At 36.7% G+C, this 16,729-nt stretch overlaps 1 protein-coding gene across 16 annotated transcripts in view; it reads left to right on the forward strand.

Annotated features, from left to right (window-relative positions):
• The window catches only part of PPFIA2 (PTPRF interacting protein alpha 2), a 421,613-nt gene that overhangs the window by 289,723 nt on the left and 115,161 nt on the right, over positions 1–16,729 (forward strand). For all 16 annotated transcript variants that reach the window (XM_084878850.1, XM_084878843.1, XM_084878856.1 and 13 more), the window contains one exon: positions 5,791–5,907. In XM_084878850.1, the coding sequence (XP_084734976.1) occupies positions 5,791–5,907 (117 nt within the window). The remainder of the gene's footprint in view (positions 1–5,790; positions 5,908–16,729) is intronic.

Raw genomic sequence — 16,729 nt, forward strand, 5'->3', positions numbered from 1 at the left:
GGGGAGTCTGATCCTGCCCGCCAGGTTTTTTGGGCAGTGAGCGCAGCCAAGGTGTTACAGTAGGGATTAGTAGTTCATATAGTCCGGCCCTCCAGCTCTCTGAGGGACCGTGATCTGGCCCCCACTTTAAAAAGTTTGAGAACCCCTGAATAAACTAAGAACTAAAAGGTGACTAAAAGGCAGTTAAAAGGAGGAAGGGTATGTAGAGAAAACCCCAGTCTACCTCCTATGTTTCTCCTTTACTCTTGCACTGCTACCACATCCACAGCACTTCTGATACCAGGTACGTGGGAGTTTGTCCTCCACCAAGCAATTCACTGAGACAACTACTTGGTGTCCTACAATTGAACTCAATTCTCACACTGTGCACTTGGAGATAGTGTCAGATCTCTCAGGGCTCAGTCCCATAAGATTGCTACCATCACATTTTAGATGCCGATGGCAAGTGCAAATTATCACCTGTGCCTCTGACTAATTGGCTTTAAATCAGAGGTTCTTTCAACCTCCTTGGGTTTGATGAATATGTTAGAGCAGCTCACAGAACTTGGGAAAACAGCTCCAACTATGTTCACATGTTATTAAAGGATATGTTAAATGATACAAATGAAGAGATACATATGGCAATATCTGGAAGCATTCTGGATGCAAAAGCTTCTGTCCCTGTGAAATTGGGGTGCATCATCCTTCCAGTACCTGGATTCATCAGCACCCTGAAAGTTCTCTGACACCTGCACTTCAGGGATTTTTATGGAGGCGTCATTACATAGGCATGATCAAACAACTCCATTTCCTGTCCCTCTCCCCTCTCTGGAGGATGGGGGAATGGGACTGAAACTGTCAAGCTTCCAATCATAGCTTAGGTCTTCTGGTGACCAGCCTCCATCCAGAAACACACCCAGAGTCATCTCAATAAAACAAAAGACGCTCCTACTGCCCTTATCATGTAGGACTTTACAAAGGTTTTAGGGATTTTATGCCAGATATTAGAGGCAGAGACCAATATATGTATATATTTTTTCTATCATCTCACCAAGGGTAATCCAAATGAATAAAAACACAGTCAAGATGACATTTCCTATGTGTGTGAAAGCAATACCTTCAATAAGCCAGAACACAAAGTGTGGATAGGAAGATAAAGTTGAAGAGGTGAATAGGGGTCTTTGTCATTATGTAATAAACTTTTAATGTACATCGAAGTTGACTAAGTACTTTACAGTACAAACACTAAAAGGTATCATTATCCCTCATTTTATAGAAAAGGAGCAAGAACTTGAGTTTAAGTATAATAATATGAACAAGGTCATATTGCCAGTTACACCTAAAAAGATCAGGACTCAACCAAGGCCTTTCAAGATTATTTAAGGATAAATAAACTACATGCTCATTATTACTTGTCTCAAAATCTGCTTTGAAGAAATCTCAAACTTGGTTAGAAAGCACAGTAGAGGTAAACAGTTGTTTTAAAGATGCAAATTTCTATAATGTGTTTAGCACAATCTCAAACACATTTAAGAGCTTGAAAATTCATTGCTATTTTGTTACCTTACTGTTTTTTGTGTGTTTTTTTTTTATTGTTATTGTTGCTAGAATGCAATTTCATTGCTTGATCTATCTTTTTCTCAGTGGTGTCTGATATTGGAACAGTGATTAATGAGTATTTGTTAAATAAATGGATTAATACATCTTAAACTCTTGAGAAATTTCAGAATTTAGGAATATAAATTGTATTTTCTCCAAAATCGCTTTAAAAAAATCACATGTTTCTGTATATTTCCTCACACCTCAAGTTCTAAAGCATCAATTTTCACTGGTATTTAGTTTCCGTTTGAAAAGGACATTTTACATTATTTGAAGAACTCACTGAAACATTTGCATGAATCTCAAACTCTGTTTTCAATAAGGATTTACATCTTCCCCACCCTCTGCCAGATATCCACATTGCTGTCTTTGTCCCGTGTCCTCAGGTCTACACCCACGAAGCACCCAATTCCTAAGAAAACTGCATCTCACAGCACCTTTCCCATGCTTTCATTTACAGTCTGCAATTATCACCATTTAAAATGTATGCTATTTATTTTTGTTTATAGTTTCTCTCCTCTGACAAGAATTAAAGTTTTGTTAAGGCTAGAATTTCTTCTTTCCTCTTGATTTGTTTTCCCCCAATGCCTGTGCTCAATGAAAATTTGTGAAGTGAATGAATCTCTCCAGGTTGGCAGGGAAAACAGTTGTTCAAAGACAAGGGGATAGGAGAGCATCTGTTGGAAGACATGGTAGAATCCCAGAGAGAGTTTGGTAGAAATAAGGAATGAGAGCTAGGGAGTTTTTCAGACTTGAAAGACCACCAGAAGTCCATTGTATGTGCTCAGGGCTTCTCAAGCAGAATGCCAGAAAGATAGAAGCATGCAGAGGCCAGAGCTTTAGTTGAAGTGCTTTATTTTTCTAGTCTCCTGTCCTAATTCCATCTTCCTCCAGATACATTTTGGACAAAAACAGTGAACCTGTAGTACTAGGAATAAATAGAGCTCTTATATAAGAAAAAGTTTCTCCTATTGTGCCTGGTAAATTATTAGAATTTTCCAAAATCTCCTCTTAGCAATTCCATAGGCTGTGTTGTCTTCTACATTCCCTACTATATTTGCAGGACACTTTTATTATTATTATTATTATTATTATTATTATTATTATTATTATTTTAGTCCTCATCTAAGGTTTTTTTTTCCATTGATATTTTCAGAAAGAATGGAGGGAAAGGAGGTGAATGTGGAGGAGAAAGAGAGAGAGAAAGAGAGAGAGAGAGAGAGAGAGAGAGAGAGAAAGAGAGAGAGAGAAACATCGATGAGAGAGAGACACAATAATTGGTGGCCTCTGGAACTCACCCTGGACTGGGGTAGGGGATCAGGCCTGCAAGAAAGGTACATGGCAAGGACACTTTTAGTTGCAAGTGACAGAAAACTATCCAAATTAGTTTGAACACAAAGGGGAAATTTTTGGCTTTTTTTTTTTTTTAAATATATTTTATTGATTTTTGTACAGAGAGGAAGGGAGAGAGATAGAGAGTTAGAAACATCAATGGGAGAGACTCATTGATCAGCTGCTTCTTGCACACCCCCTACTGGGGATATGCCCGCAACCAAGGTACATGCCCTTGACCGGAATCGAACCCGGGGCCCTTCAGTCCCCAAGCCGACGCTCTATCCATTGAGCCAAACCGGTCCCGGCAATTTTTGGCTTTTATGCTGAAATGCCAGAGGTAAAGATAAATATAGTCAATACTATTGTAATAACAATGTATGGTACCAGGTGGGTACTGGAAATATCAGAGGAACACTTTACAAAAAGCATATGATTATCTAACCACTATACTGTCTGTATGCCTAAAACTAATACAAAATAATATTGAATGTAAATTGTAATTGAAAAATAAAATTTAAAAAGAAGTCAGGAGAAACCATGGATGATTTTTAAAAAATGGCAAAAGATGTAAGAAAAAAAAAAAAAAAAAAAAAAGCTGGAATCAGAAACAGAAAAATTCATCAGGACTCCATCTCAGCCCCCTGCTTTCTCCACAAGGCAGAACTACAATAATGGCGAACAGCACCCTGATCATCTACTACCAGCTTCTCTTCCAGAGCAGAGAGAATCTCCCCCCATACCTCTGCCAGAAGCATCTCAAGGAACATGCTAATTGCCCTGAGTTGGATCATGTGCCCAGCTATTGGCCATCAGCTCTGACCCCTTGAGTGACAGTCCCTCTAGGATCAGAGCCGAAAGGGAAATCAGGAAATTCTCCAATGGAAATGTGAGATGTTACCAAAAGGAATGTGAAGGGATGGTGGACATTTAGAAACAAATGTCAACGAACATTGACAAGTCCTGGTTGGTCAGCTAAAATGATTGTGGAAATGTGTCCTGACTACGTTTCCATGGGCCTTCAGTGGATGAAAATGCATGCACAACTTGCCTATGTAAGAATGATATGTGCAGGGCTAATTCATTTTGGTTTTCCTTTTATTTAATCCATTTCTACACTAACACGAAAGGATATCTCTGAAGGAGTTCTCAAACACTTTAAATCTTTATCTTTTGTTATTTCCAGGTGAGTTGGTTTTACACTCATTGTTTTTCCATATTCATTCATTATGTAACTGAACACATTTTTATAGGGTACTATGCACATAATAATATGATTGCTGCTTCATATGAAAATGTTCCCAATAAGACATTCCTTTGAAAATTATTTTCGCATGAAATATTATTAGTTCTTCTGTTAACTAAATAAAAAAGTAAAGTGAGTAAATAGGGAATGAAATATTACATTTTAATGAGTGAAACACCCACAGAAATAGACAGGGAGATTGTAATAAGTGTTTGACATCAAGGCGTGTTTTCTCTGAGGGGTGGGTGGTGTGTCAGCTGAGTTGGGAAGGCTGGGATAGTGCTGGCTATTCTGAGCTGGGAAAGGATATTCAGGCAGGAAGATCATGTTTCTCAGTTCTGGGTAAGGAAGAGTCTGGTACGTTCAGGGGACAGAAAGGAGGTAATTGTGGCCAAAGGGATTATGTGGGAAGTTAGAGACCTTGTTAAGAAATTTAAGTGCAGACTCAATAAGTTGGGAAGACATTGAGGTTCTTTAGAAAGCTGAGAAATGACACAATATTAATGTAAAGATGGCTGCTTTGTGAAAGATAGATTGTATCGATAGATGAGCAAGAATGGGAGCAAGGGGGCTAGTCATTTAGTGATTTCAGTACTTCAAGAAATGGCATTTACATCGTTGTTCATGGTGTGATGATGCCGCTAGAAAATGACATGCCATATTTGCAAGTGCTGGAGTGCATGTGCAAGTTCACTTGATCTTGTGAACACATCACAGTCCATCTGGGCACTGAAGCCTGGGCAGGTAGCAGTGCAAACACCCAACTAATTTATGTCCTTTGTTTATTTGATGATTATTGGTTGGTGATTTTCCTTAATTAACTGCTATATTTGGACTAGCTGTGCTAAGACAATGGTCACTAAAATAAGACAGTGAGACCAATTTAATTCTTAGTACTTATGACAGTGCTACAAGTATTTAAGTCCAGCTTATGTGTTTGTTAGTTTTCAAATTGCAGATACATTATTTCTTAGGGTTAATGATTGTGCTAATAATTAGTCTTCAGCTTTCAATCTTTTTATTTATATTTCTTGTATACTTCAAAAATATAGACCAATACAAATTTTATCACATTTCATAAATTAATTTTTGAAGTTAATTTCTGATTTAACAACACATGGATCATACTTTTTATTTAGGTACATTTCCAACCTGATAGATACATTTTCCAAGTAGACAATTTTTTAAAATATATATATTTTATTGATTTTTTTTTACAGAGAGGAAGGGAGAGGAGAGAGATAGAGAGCTAGAAACATCTATGAGAGAGAGACATCGACCAGCTGCCTCCTGTACACCCCACACGAGGGATGTGCCCGCAACCAATGTACATGCCCTAGACCGGAATCGAACCTGGGACCCTTCAGTCCACAGACCGACGCTCTATCCACTGATCCAAACCGGTTTCGGCCAAGTAGACAATTTTTAAAGAAAATTTCACATTCCTATAAATATTATAAATGTTATTCAAAATGCTAATCAAGCTTTGGAAATATTTTTGAAATAATAATGAGTAAAACAATGTTTATTTTCTGATTGTGTTCATTAGCTCTTAATCACATTCAAGTAAATTCAAAATTTTTATACTTTATGTTCTACTTTAGATTTTAAAAGCTTGTCATTTTATTTTACAGATTGTTGCCTTGCGTGAACAAAATGTTCATATACAAAGGAAAATGGCATCAAGTGAGGGATCCACAGAGTCAGAACATCTTGAAGGGATGGAACCTGGCCAGAAAGTTCATGAAAAGGTATGACCCATATAGCATGCTCTTACATGGAAATGCTTACTTGCTATACATCATTTGACAGGAATATAAAATCCATGTAATTGTTATATTTTTATTTGTCAAAAGTTCATGATGATTCCTTTTCATTTATTGCTCTCAATTTGATTCTCTTAAAAATATGTGTGTTTATGCCCTGGCTAAGTGTAGCTCACTTGGTTGGAGCATGATCCAGTATACTAAAAGGTGGTTGGTTCAATTCCTGGTCAAGGCACATACCCAGGTTTCGGCTTCAGTCCCTTATTGGGGAGTGTACAGGAGGCAACGGATCAGTGGACTGGTGTTTTTCTCTCACATCTATGTTTCTCCATCTCTCTCTTCCTCTCTCTAAAAGTCAATAAAAATATCCTTAACTGAGGATTTTTCAAAAATATGTGTGCTTATGCTTATACATATATGAATTTCTCATTACTTACTATTAATTTGATTATCTTAAAAATAATTCAGTCATATATAACTAGAGGATGGGTGCATGAAATTCATGTACTTGCGGGGGGGGGGGGGGATTTCTTTCATCCCAGCCTGAGCCCTCTCTCAGTCTTCCATGATTGATTGCCCAGCAGAGGGAGGCCCCGCGCACCGCCACCAGCCAGGTAGCCTGGGTGGTGGCGGTGGGTGGGGCAATCGTGGGGTGATGGGGAGGTCCCCCAACCAATCACATCACACCTACCTTGGTGGCTGCAGTCAGTGCTGGGTCATCATGGCACCTGTGACCCAGGGGGGACCAAGAGGTCAGCAGTTCAGCCTGCTCGCTAGTCCCGCCCAGCTGAGCCTGCTGCACGCACAGCCTGGTGTTCAGGTGTCTATTCAGTCGTTTTAGATATTAGAAACCCTGTCTCTCTATATATTAGGACTTTTTAAAGTACAAGAACAATAACTTTGGTTTATAAATGGTATTATGTACAGTTGTCAAAAATCTGTGATTTATCACTACAAAAACTTTTTGGTAATTTCTTATTTTACTTTTTTCTGTTTGGGGAGACCTTGGCAGTATTCCTATTAATGATAAATTGCATAAAATAATATCTAAATCATGGGATTTTCACTGCTTTTTTTTTGGAAGGGAGTGATTCTCTGGGTGGGGCTTAGACCCAGGCCAAGGAACCCAGAAGTCTGTTTGGCCCTTTTCGGTGCTGAACCACTTGTATCCAGCTCAAGAGGAAGAAGGTTCATGGCTGGTAGGTCTGGAGTCAGGTGCCTGTTCACATCCTGTGCACGAGGCTCAGGCAGTCTCCTGATATTTGTCTTCAAGGAGTTTTATCATTGGGTAGAACTCTTTAATCATCAAGATCACATGAATCAAGCAGATAAATTGGTGTTATTGCAAATGTCAAGGGGTTTTAAAACATAGAGATTAAGAAGCCACAAAACAAATAGCGCTAGGCTTTTTACTAGAAGATAAATTGAGCTCTTCCTGACTTACCCAGTTGAAATAAATGGAAGGACTTCTTATGTTTACAAATTTGGGTGAAAAAGCAAAGGAAGCCTAATGAACTGGACTGATTTCTGAGACCACCATCATGTCTTGTGGCTACGAAGAAAACAGCCCTTTATTTAAGGTTTCATTATTTTAAGCTTTATTCATGTATTTTATAGATCTTAAAATAAATATTAAAATAAACTGACAGATTTTATAAGCTGTATCTCAAATCTGAATAATATTATCTATCTTTTCTTCAGATAAATGAACTGACTAATTCAGTAAATAAATCACCAAGATCTTTAGAATAAGGCATTTGCACATGAAACTAAATGTAGAAAACTAACATGTAATTTTCTATTACTATTTAATTTTATTTTATGAATACTATATTTATTTTATATGTATTTTATTTTATTGCTGCTTTATTTTAATTATGTCATCAGTAATACAGTGCTATCCCTTTCCTCAGAGAATCATAGAATCACACTCATTTGGATATAAAAATGGACTTTATAGTCATCTAGTCTTTTTTTAGAAGTCTATAAAATATTGTCTTCTGTAACAATGCTATATTTATAATCATCTAGAATAGAATTAGAGAAAGATGCCTTTCAAAGACATAAAACCTTGACATCTTGTCTACTAAAATAAAACTGTTTGATGCTGAAGAATTCTTCTAGTACTTCTTCAGCATCAAATATTGTTTAAGATATAAGTCCTAAATATCCAAGCATTATAGAATGTATGAATTCATGTCAGATTAAGTTTCAGAAATTCATTACAGAAATAAGACGAGGATTTATGTATAACTGATGTTTATCTTATGAACTCCATGAGTAGAGGAGTATATATATAAGATTCTGAATACCTGTCTTTAACTTTCTTTGCCTTCCAGTTTTTTTGTGAAGGCATTTCAGCCAGTGTGAGAAATTCTGTGATATTGCTTCTCACCCATGCTTTTACCCCCTCTTTATTTATTTTTTCATCACTATTTATCCCAACTATACTCCCATCCACCTCCAAGCCCCCTGCACTCACCATACAATTGTCCCTGTCCATTAGTTCTTATTTAGTTCTTATTTCATTTTTTCCATTACCATTTATCACTTCTATGCCCTCTTTCATATCCTTATCTTTCCCCTCACCCACAATTACCATAGTGTTGCCTATTTCCATGAGTCCTGTCCCTTTTTTCCCCTTTTTTGCTCAATCCCTCCACCTTCCCTAACAATCCCCCCACCAACTAGAACTGTCTGCCTGCTCTCTATCTGTGAGTCTGTTTCAATTTTGCCAGGCAGACCGGTTTGTTCATTAAATTCCACATATGTGTGAAACCATACAGTGCTTGTCTTTCTTTGACTGGCTTTTTTCACTGAGTATAATGTTTTACAAGTCCATCCATGCTATTGCAAAGGGTAACATTTTCTTCCTTCTTATGGTAGTATTCCATTGTGTACATATACCATAGCTATCTTATCCATTCTTCTACTGATGGACACTTGGGCTGTAGAGAACCCAGAAATAAAGTCACTCAATCTTTTTAAAAATTATTTTATTTTTTAATATTTTTATTGATTTCAGAAGAGAGAGGGAGAAAGATATAAAAACTTCAATGATGAGAAAGAATCATTAATTAGCTATGACCTTGGCCTGGAATCAAATTGTAACCTCTTGGTTCATAGGTTGACACTCAACCACTGAGCCATGCTGGCTGGGTAGAAGGATAATTTCTAAATGCTTTGGGATAATAATATACTAATATTGTTTAATATATCATACCCCTATCCTCCAAGTGAAGCTAAAATATGTCATGTATACATATTTTTTAAATTTAAAAGTAAACTGTGCTTTAGTTTATATGACACCTGAGATGATTCGAGAAAGCTCTCCAAAAGATTTATTTATATCACAATTCCTTGCCTGACATTTTCTCATCTTTGTTGTGATATAATTTTGTGTACATTTAACATTGTGTATAACATTGTGTACATTTAAGATATACATGTAATGATTTGGTAAATGGATAAACTATAAAATGATTCCAATAAGGTGAGTTAACACATTCACTACCTCACATAGTTATCTTTTGTGTAGAAAGGGAGATGAGGATATTTAAGATCTATTCTTTTAGCAATTTTCAAGCATACAATATATTATTGTTAACTATAATTGCCATGTTGTATATTAGATGCTCAGAACTTATTCATTTCCTAACTTCTGACATTTCTTTTTTTTAAATATATTTTATTGATTTTTTACAGAGAGGAAGAGAGAGAGAGAGAGAATTAGAAACATCGATGAGAGAGAATCATCGATCAGCTGCCTCCTGCACACGCCCCACCGGGGATGTGCCGGCAACCAAGGTACATGCCCTTGACCGGAATCGAACCCAGGACCTTTCAGTCCGCAGGCTGACGCTCTATACACTGAGCCAAACCGGTTTCGGCCTGACATTTTTTAATAAAATCTGAAACAATATACTAATTATTACTTTATCATCCTTAAGTAAGTACTCCTCAATAGCACAAGTATAACATGGTAAAATATCTTTTCTTTTCAAAATTATCTGCTATAACTTGATTATTTAAACTATATTAATATTATTGAATAACAAATATTATAGCATCGTCATTTAAATCCTAACACTTAGTTTTTACTTAGAACTGCTCCAAAGGTATATTCAAACAAAGAAAAAGAGCATGTTATTTTGAGGGAGTGTCTACATAATGAAATTTATCAGTGTAGGATGATTGTTGCATTAGTGTATAAATTGCAAAATGGTTGTTGGGGGGAAAATGACAAACTAAAGTGAGGTAGTATGGAACAGTCAGAAGGTGACTTGTGAATCCTAGTCACATGGATTACTCTGTTTAGGGCAGTCAAGTTACTTAAATTGTAACTAAGTTACAATCTAATTAAGTTACTAGTAATTACGTTACTAGTCTGTCTGGGTTATTAGCCACAGGAGATATTTTATGTCTGTGGCTTGAGAACCCTGCTGACAAAATAGCTGATAAAAATAGTCTTATAAGAGCACACTCTGAAACAGGCCTATGACTCGTAGAAAAGTTGTGGAATCATTAACATTTTCAAAACAAAAAGTGAAAAGAAAATATAAGCTGAACTGAAACAAGTTCAAATGTTTTTAATTCTTTGTTCTAAAAGAGTATAAATATTCTTGTGTAATAAAAATTTTCAGAACACAAAAATTTTACCTCATTAGGAGTTCAGAGCTGAGCTCAAGAGCTTTCATTCTGTTGCTTTCTAGAAGACGGTTAATTTGTCAGGTGGTTGTTTTTTCTGTTGTTCTTTTTTGTTTGTTTATTCAATAAACATGCTACTCTCGTAGAGATGATAACACTCCTGTATCCTGTATCGTATAATCTGCAGTTCCAACTACTTTTTCCTGCTGTAAATGTTAATTAAGTGATGTGGATAAGCAGAATGCTAGACAGCGATGGAGAATCGGGAGACATAGTCCCAGTAATAAATTCACCAGGAAACTAGAAGGAGACATAAATATGGCCCTCCCCCCAAAAAATATTACAGAAGTTAATAAGTGGCTTCAAAATGATACTACAGTTTAAAGAAGAGATCAATTATTTCTGTTTGGGGGTGTCAGAGAGACAGAGTGGAGCACTGATTTGTTTGGATCTGGATACGAATTCCATTTCTGCCAATTACCAGCCCTGTGTGCGCGACCGTAGGCTCCCGCCTCCCTGCGCATCAGTTGCAGGGAAATACACCTGACAGCTTTGTTGCAAGGAATAGAAACACTAGCGATGAGTGACAAAAATCTTGGCACATGGATTACAAGCATTAAATAGTGTAATTTCAGTATTTCATACCATGGGCTTTCATGTGCACTCATTTTTTAACAAGTATTTTGTGACGATCTTATTAAAGGTGCCTGGAAAGAGGTCCTGGTCTAGGTAGGTCAGAGTAATGAGCAAGACAGATGAGGACACTAGCAACAATTAAATGCATATAAGTGGTGAAAGGGGGTCAAAAGGTCAAAAGAAAAAAAATGTTTTTTAAAAAGCAGTGAATGTGAATCAAGGTGGGGAGGAGTGGGGATAACGTTACATAGTCATGACAACGAAGGACTTCCTTTAGGACCAAGCTGGGGTTTCACCTGGCACTTTACACTGAGAGGTTCTGAGGCAAAGGAAGCGCAGTGTGAAAGAGCTTCTTGGACACATTCTCTGGAAGGAAAGGCTACAAGGTAACTGAAGCCTAATGGATGGGAGAGAACAGCAGGAGACAGAACAGCAGTAAGTTCTTGTAGGCTGCGGTGAGGAGCCCAATGTTTTAAAATATATTTTTATTGATTTCAGAGAGGAAGGGAGAAGGAGAGAGAGAAAAGTCAATGATGAGAGAGAATCATTCATTGTCTTCCTCCTGCACACCCCACACTGGGGATCGAGCCTGCAACCCGGGCATATGCCCTGATCAAAAATCAAACCACGACCTCCTGTTTCATAGCTGGATGCTTAACCACTGAGCCATGCCAGCCAGGCAAGGAGATTGATTTTATCCTCAAAACAATAGGAACACACAGTATTTACAACATGGAAGCATCCTGATTAAATACTTTTGGAGCAATCAGTTGCATTACAATTTTATGTGGATTTTTCATTTTTTCACATATTAGATTTCCAAAGTAGGTATTTTTCTTTTATTAATTTTATAGATATTAATTCTATAGGACCCTTGTCTTCTCACTTCCAGACAATAGTGTGCTCTCACATTCCCTCATACCAGGTTGATTTCTCTAGGTGTTTTGATGATTTAAAAAATGTCTCTAACCCAATCTGATTGTTTGCAGTCATTTATTATTTCATAATTATACATATTTACTTGTTTCCTGAAGTTGATTATTTTATTACCTACAAGAATATGCTTTTTAAGAAAATTCTTTACTTTTTCCCACAACTTCTTTCATTAATTTTACCCTGAACCAATTCTCCAAATCAGTGGCATTCAAATGTTTGAGCACTATAAATATGGCTCTTACAACTGGGCAAGAGCCATGCTCTGGGGCCACAGCTTATGGAATCTTGCTTTAGCCCCATGTGCTCCTCTCTGCGAGGTAAGAAGTTCATGGGAACAAAGGAAATTACAAATCCATGATTGATACATATACCCCTTGTTACCATGTGATAGGTACTTGGAAGCCAACACTTTCTGACCAGACATAACTTAGCTGATCTTCAGGGCTTGTATGGGCCCATATAATAAACTAGAGGCCTGGTGCACAAATTTCATGCGCTGGTGAGGGGGCGGGGGTCCTTCAGCTTGGTCTGCACCCTCTTGCAGTCTGGAACCCCTCACTCCTACCACCCACCTGCTCATTGCATCTGCCCCCTTTGGGAAGGCTCCAGGGCATGCCCAGCCTGTCTCTATCGGCCAGACCCCAGCAGCAAGCAAACCTACCAGTCAGAGCAACTGCCCCCCCCCGCCCCATTTTGTGAAAAAAGACCTTGAGAATGTGATAATGTAAACGCTGAGCACCCATATTTTAAACTGAAGTTGCTTCTTTTGAGTCTTCAAAGAATCATTTTGAAAATAGGGGCTCCTCAAAATCAAACACCATTCCTGTGTCATTACGATGGCCCACCACTCATGTGTCATGGTCTAGATAAAACTATGCCTGACCAGTCACTGACCCAGTTTTCAAGTTCCAACAGCAGTGGTGTCATCCCCTATTAGACTGGTCATGCAGGGAGGATTTCGCCTTCTCCATGTTATGCCAGTTTGAGGCTTGGTTCCAATTAGGTTCCCAAACTCATCAAGATGACTGATCCAGGAAAGTCTTCCTCACTCACACACACACCTGGGCTGGAACCAAAGGCCAGGCATTGGACACTGGTCCCAGTCCATAATCCTACTTTCTGCCTGGTAAGTTCTCCTTGTGAACTCTTGGAGAACTTTCTGATCCAGCCAAATGTCTTTGTCTGTAAAATTCAGAATAACTTTGAACTTCACACCTGAATGGAGACCAGTCTTCTGTTGGTTTGTTTCCCTCTCTCTCCTGAGGGTTTTTGGTAATTAAGAAAAGTATCCTCCTCTCCTCTTATACGAAGACGCAGTGTAAGAGACATTTTGTCAGGTTTCATGAAATATTCTTCCTCTGGGTCAGGGGTACCTATTTATCTTATACGTATGTGCATATCAAAAAGGACTGCTTAGCAATTCTTTCAGGAAGAAAGGAGATCTTCTCCAGTGTTACTCCTTTATTCTATAGCTGAACAAAGAGACATTTAAAGATTTGTAATTGAAAACAAAAATAAAACAAACAATTCTTTATTATACATACTTCACCTCCTTATATCTTCTAACTATATTGATCATTAACATGTTACAGGGGAATATTTTTCCACATGAAATCTTGAATATGTTCACTTCATGTTGTAATATAAAAATATTTTGTTATTTTTACATTTCTGAGTATTAACATTGATCATTAATCAAAATTAACATAAACATTAACATTGAATAAAAATTACTCATATTTTATTTAGAGTTACGATACCATAAAATGGAATATATTTCCATCAAGCCATATACAAGGGATATAGAAAATGAATTATATTTTCATTTAAACATTATGAGAATATCAGAACTTCAAAATAACAGCTATTCCTCTGATAAAAATATGTTTACTTTTAAATTTGGTGGGAATTAAAAATGGCTTATAATTTCTATGAAAAAATAAACAATTTTATACTTGTTAACAAAACTGAAAACAACTAATAAACAAACAAGAAAAATAAACAAAAACTTATGGGCACAGACAATGGTATGGTGATTATCAGAGGGCTGGGGTAGTAAAGGGTAAAGGGCATCAAATACATGTTGACAGATGATGATTAGACTTTGGGGAGTGGGCACACAATGCAATATACAGACCATGTATCACAGAAATGTATACTTAGAACCTATATAAGTGAAATCATGTGAATCTTAACTTTTTCCATCTGACTTATTTTGGTTAAAATGATGTTTTTCACAGCCCACCCATGCTGTTGCAAATAGCAGTATTTTATATTTCTTATGGCTGAGTAGTATTCCACTGTACATATGTATCACATCTTTTATTCTAATCATCTATCAAAAAACACTTCTGTTGTTTCTGTGTCTTGGCCATGAACAATGCTGTAATGAACATAGGGGTACAAATAGCCAACAGATGTGTGAAAAGATGCTCAACATTACTAGCTATTAGAGAAATGCAAATCAAAACTACAATAAGACACCACCTCTCACCTGCTAGAATGGCTCCTATCAACAAGGCAAGTAATAACAAGTGTTGGAGAGGTTGTAGAGAAAAGGAGCCTTCATTCACTGCTGGAAGGAATGAAAACTGGTACAGCCACTATGGAAAACCATATGTAGGTTCCGCAAAATATTAAGAATAGAGTTGTCATATGACCCAGCAACCACTCTCCTGGGTATCTACCTGAAAATTTTGAAAACATTTATTGCAAAGACATATGCACTTTTGTGTTCTTTGCAGCATTATTCACAGTGGCCAAGACATGGTCAACTTTCTTAAAAGGTTGATCCTTCTCATTTTTCAGAAATAAAGAATGAATTCAAGTTTTGTTTTTAATTTTAAATACTAAATATTTAAACTAGTTAATACTAGAATAAATACTAATGTGGGGTTCTATTATCATATTTTTTATTACAACCATTTCGTTACTCATTTTATAATTTATTTTTACTCTTTCCCTTTTAATGTCAGACAATTTTTCAGGTTTTTATGACTAAATTAGAAACAGTAGTTAGAAAAGTAACTGGATAATATAGATCTATGGTTCTTAACCCCAACTAAGCATTGTAATTACTTAGAGAGTAAAATCAAGTATATGTCTTGACCTCACCCACAGATATGGTCTAGAGTAGCATCCATTCGGTAATTTTATTCATTCTCCCAAGGATTCAAATGTGTGGTCATGGCTGAGAATAACTGGTATGGAGTACAAATATAATTTCTGCTTTCCTCTAGGTTTTAGATTTGCAGGGGCTGTAAATAGATAGTTTATATAGGAAGAAACAGATTTAAGTCGATGGGGAATTAAAAGCAACAGTTGTGAATTCTGTACTGGAGTCTGAGGCCAGGTTTGAGTTTTGAGAGCTGAAAAGCAAAGTGGAGATTAACAAACACAGTATAGATGAGCCAAAATGCCACAAAGTCATAGCTTTGAATCCTTTGGATTAGCCAGTGCTTAAATGCTTTCTCAACTTTATCTTTGTTGTTAATTGTTTGGTTATTTGATTTGGTTTATTCTTTCTTTCCCCACATTATGCTATTTTAAGGCAAGAAATTTCATATTCTAAACCTCCAACCTGGTGACATATGGTAGAGGCAAAACAGATAGTAACGTTTTGGTGATTGAATCAAAGAAAGGATAAATGAAACCATGAATGGACAAAAGAAAGGAGAAAGGAGAGAGGAAGGAAAAGAGAAAGAACAGAGTCTTGGTAATGTGACACTGGAATAAGAATGCCTAGGTTCGGATCTTAACCAAATTACTTTTTTAGTAGTTTGACATTAAACAAAGTACACTCTGTGATTAGATTTCCTTTTGTGTATTCAATAGGTTGTCATAGAGATAAAATAGTTTATACACATAATACACTTAGAACAGTGCCTAAAACATAGTCAGAACTTAATAAATGTTAACAAAATGGAGTAATGTAAAAACCCATGCATACTGATAGCCAAAAAATTACCAGCAATGTATTCTTGGATAAGCAAGTACTCAATAAATGTTAGCTAATATTGTTACTTGGAATTATTCTAATGAATGATATAGTCTTATTTGGGGATTTGGAGGTAAATTCAAATGTAAGGATTTGAAGTAAAATAAGGAGCATAACAATCTCTTAGAATGAAAGGAAATATTTGTTAGCCCATCATATTGGCAGAATGTTCCAAAGTTCTTCCCTAGTTCAATGCCTGGTTTAGGACTCATTCATAATTCACAATTAGACTTTATTATTGGCCTATGGAATCCCTAATTGATTTGGCCCTTAATTTTATTTTTATATATATATATATATATATATATATATATATATATATATATATATATATTTCCTTTTTAAAATATATTTTATTGATTTTTTACAGAGAGGAAGAGAAAGGAATAGATAGAGAGTTAGAAACATCGATAAGAGAGAATCATTGATCAGCTGCCTCTTGCACACACACACACACCCCCCCCCTCACTGGGGATGTACCTGCAACCAAGATACATGCGCTTGACCAGAATCGAACCTGGGACCTTTCAGTCCACAGGCTGACTCTCGATCCACTGAGCCAAACCGGTTTCGGCATATATATACATTTCT

The sequence above is a fragment of the Pipistrellus hanaki genome (genome assembly GCF_964339955.1).
Source record: "Pipistrellus hanaki genome assembly, chromosome: 3".
Lineage (NCBI taxonomy): Eukaryota > Metazoa > Chordata > Mammalia > Chiroptera > Vespertilionidae > Pipistrellus > Pipistrellus hanaki.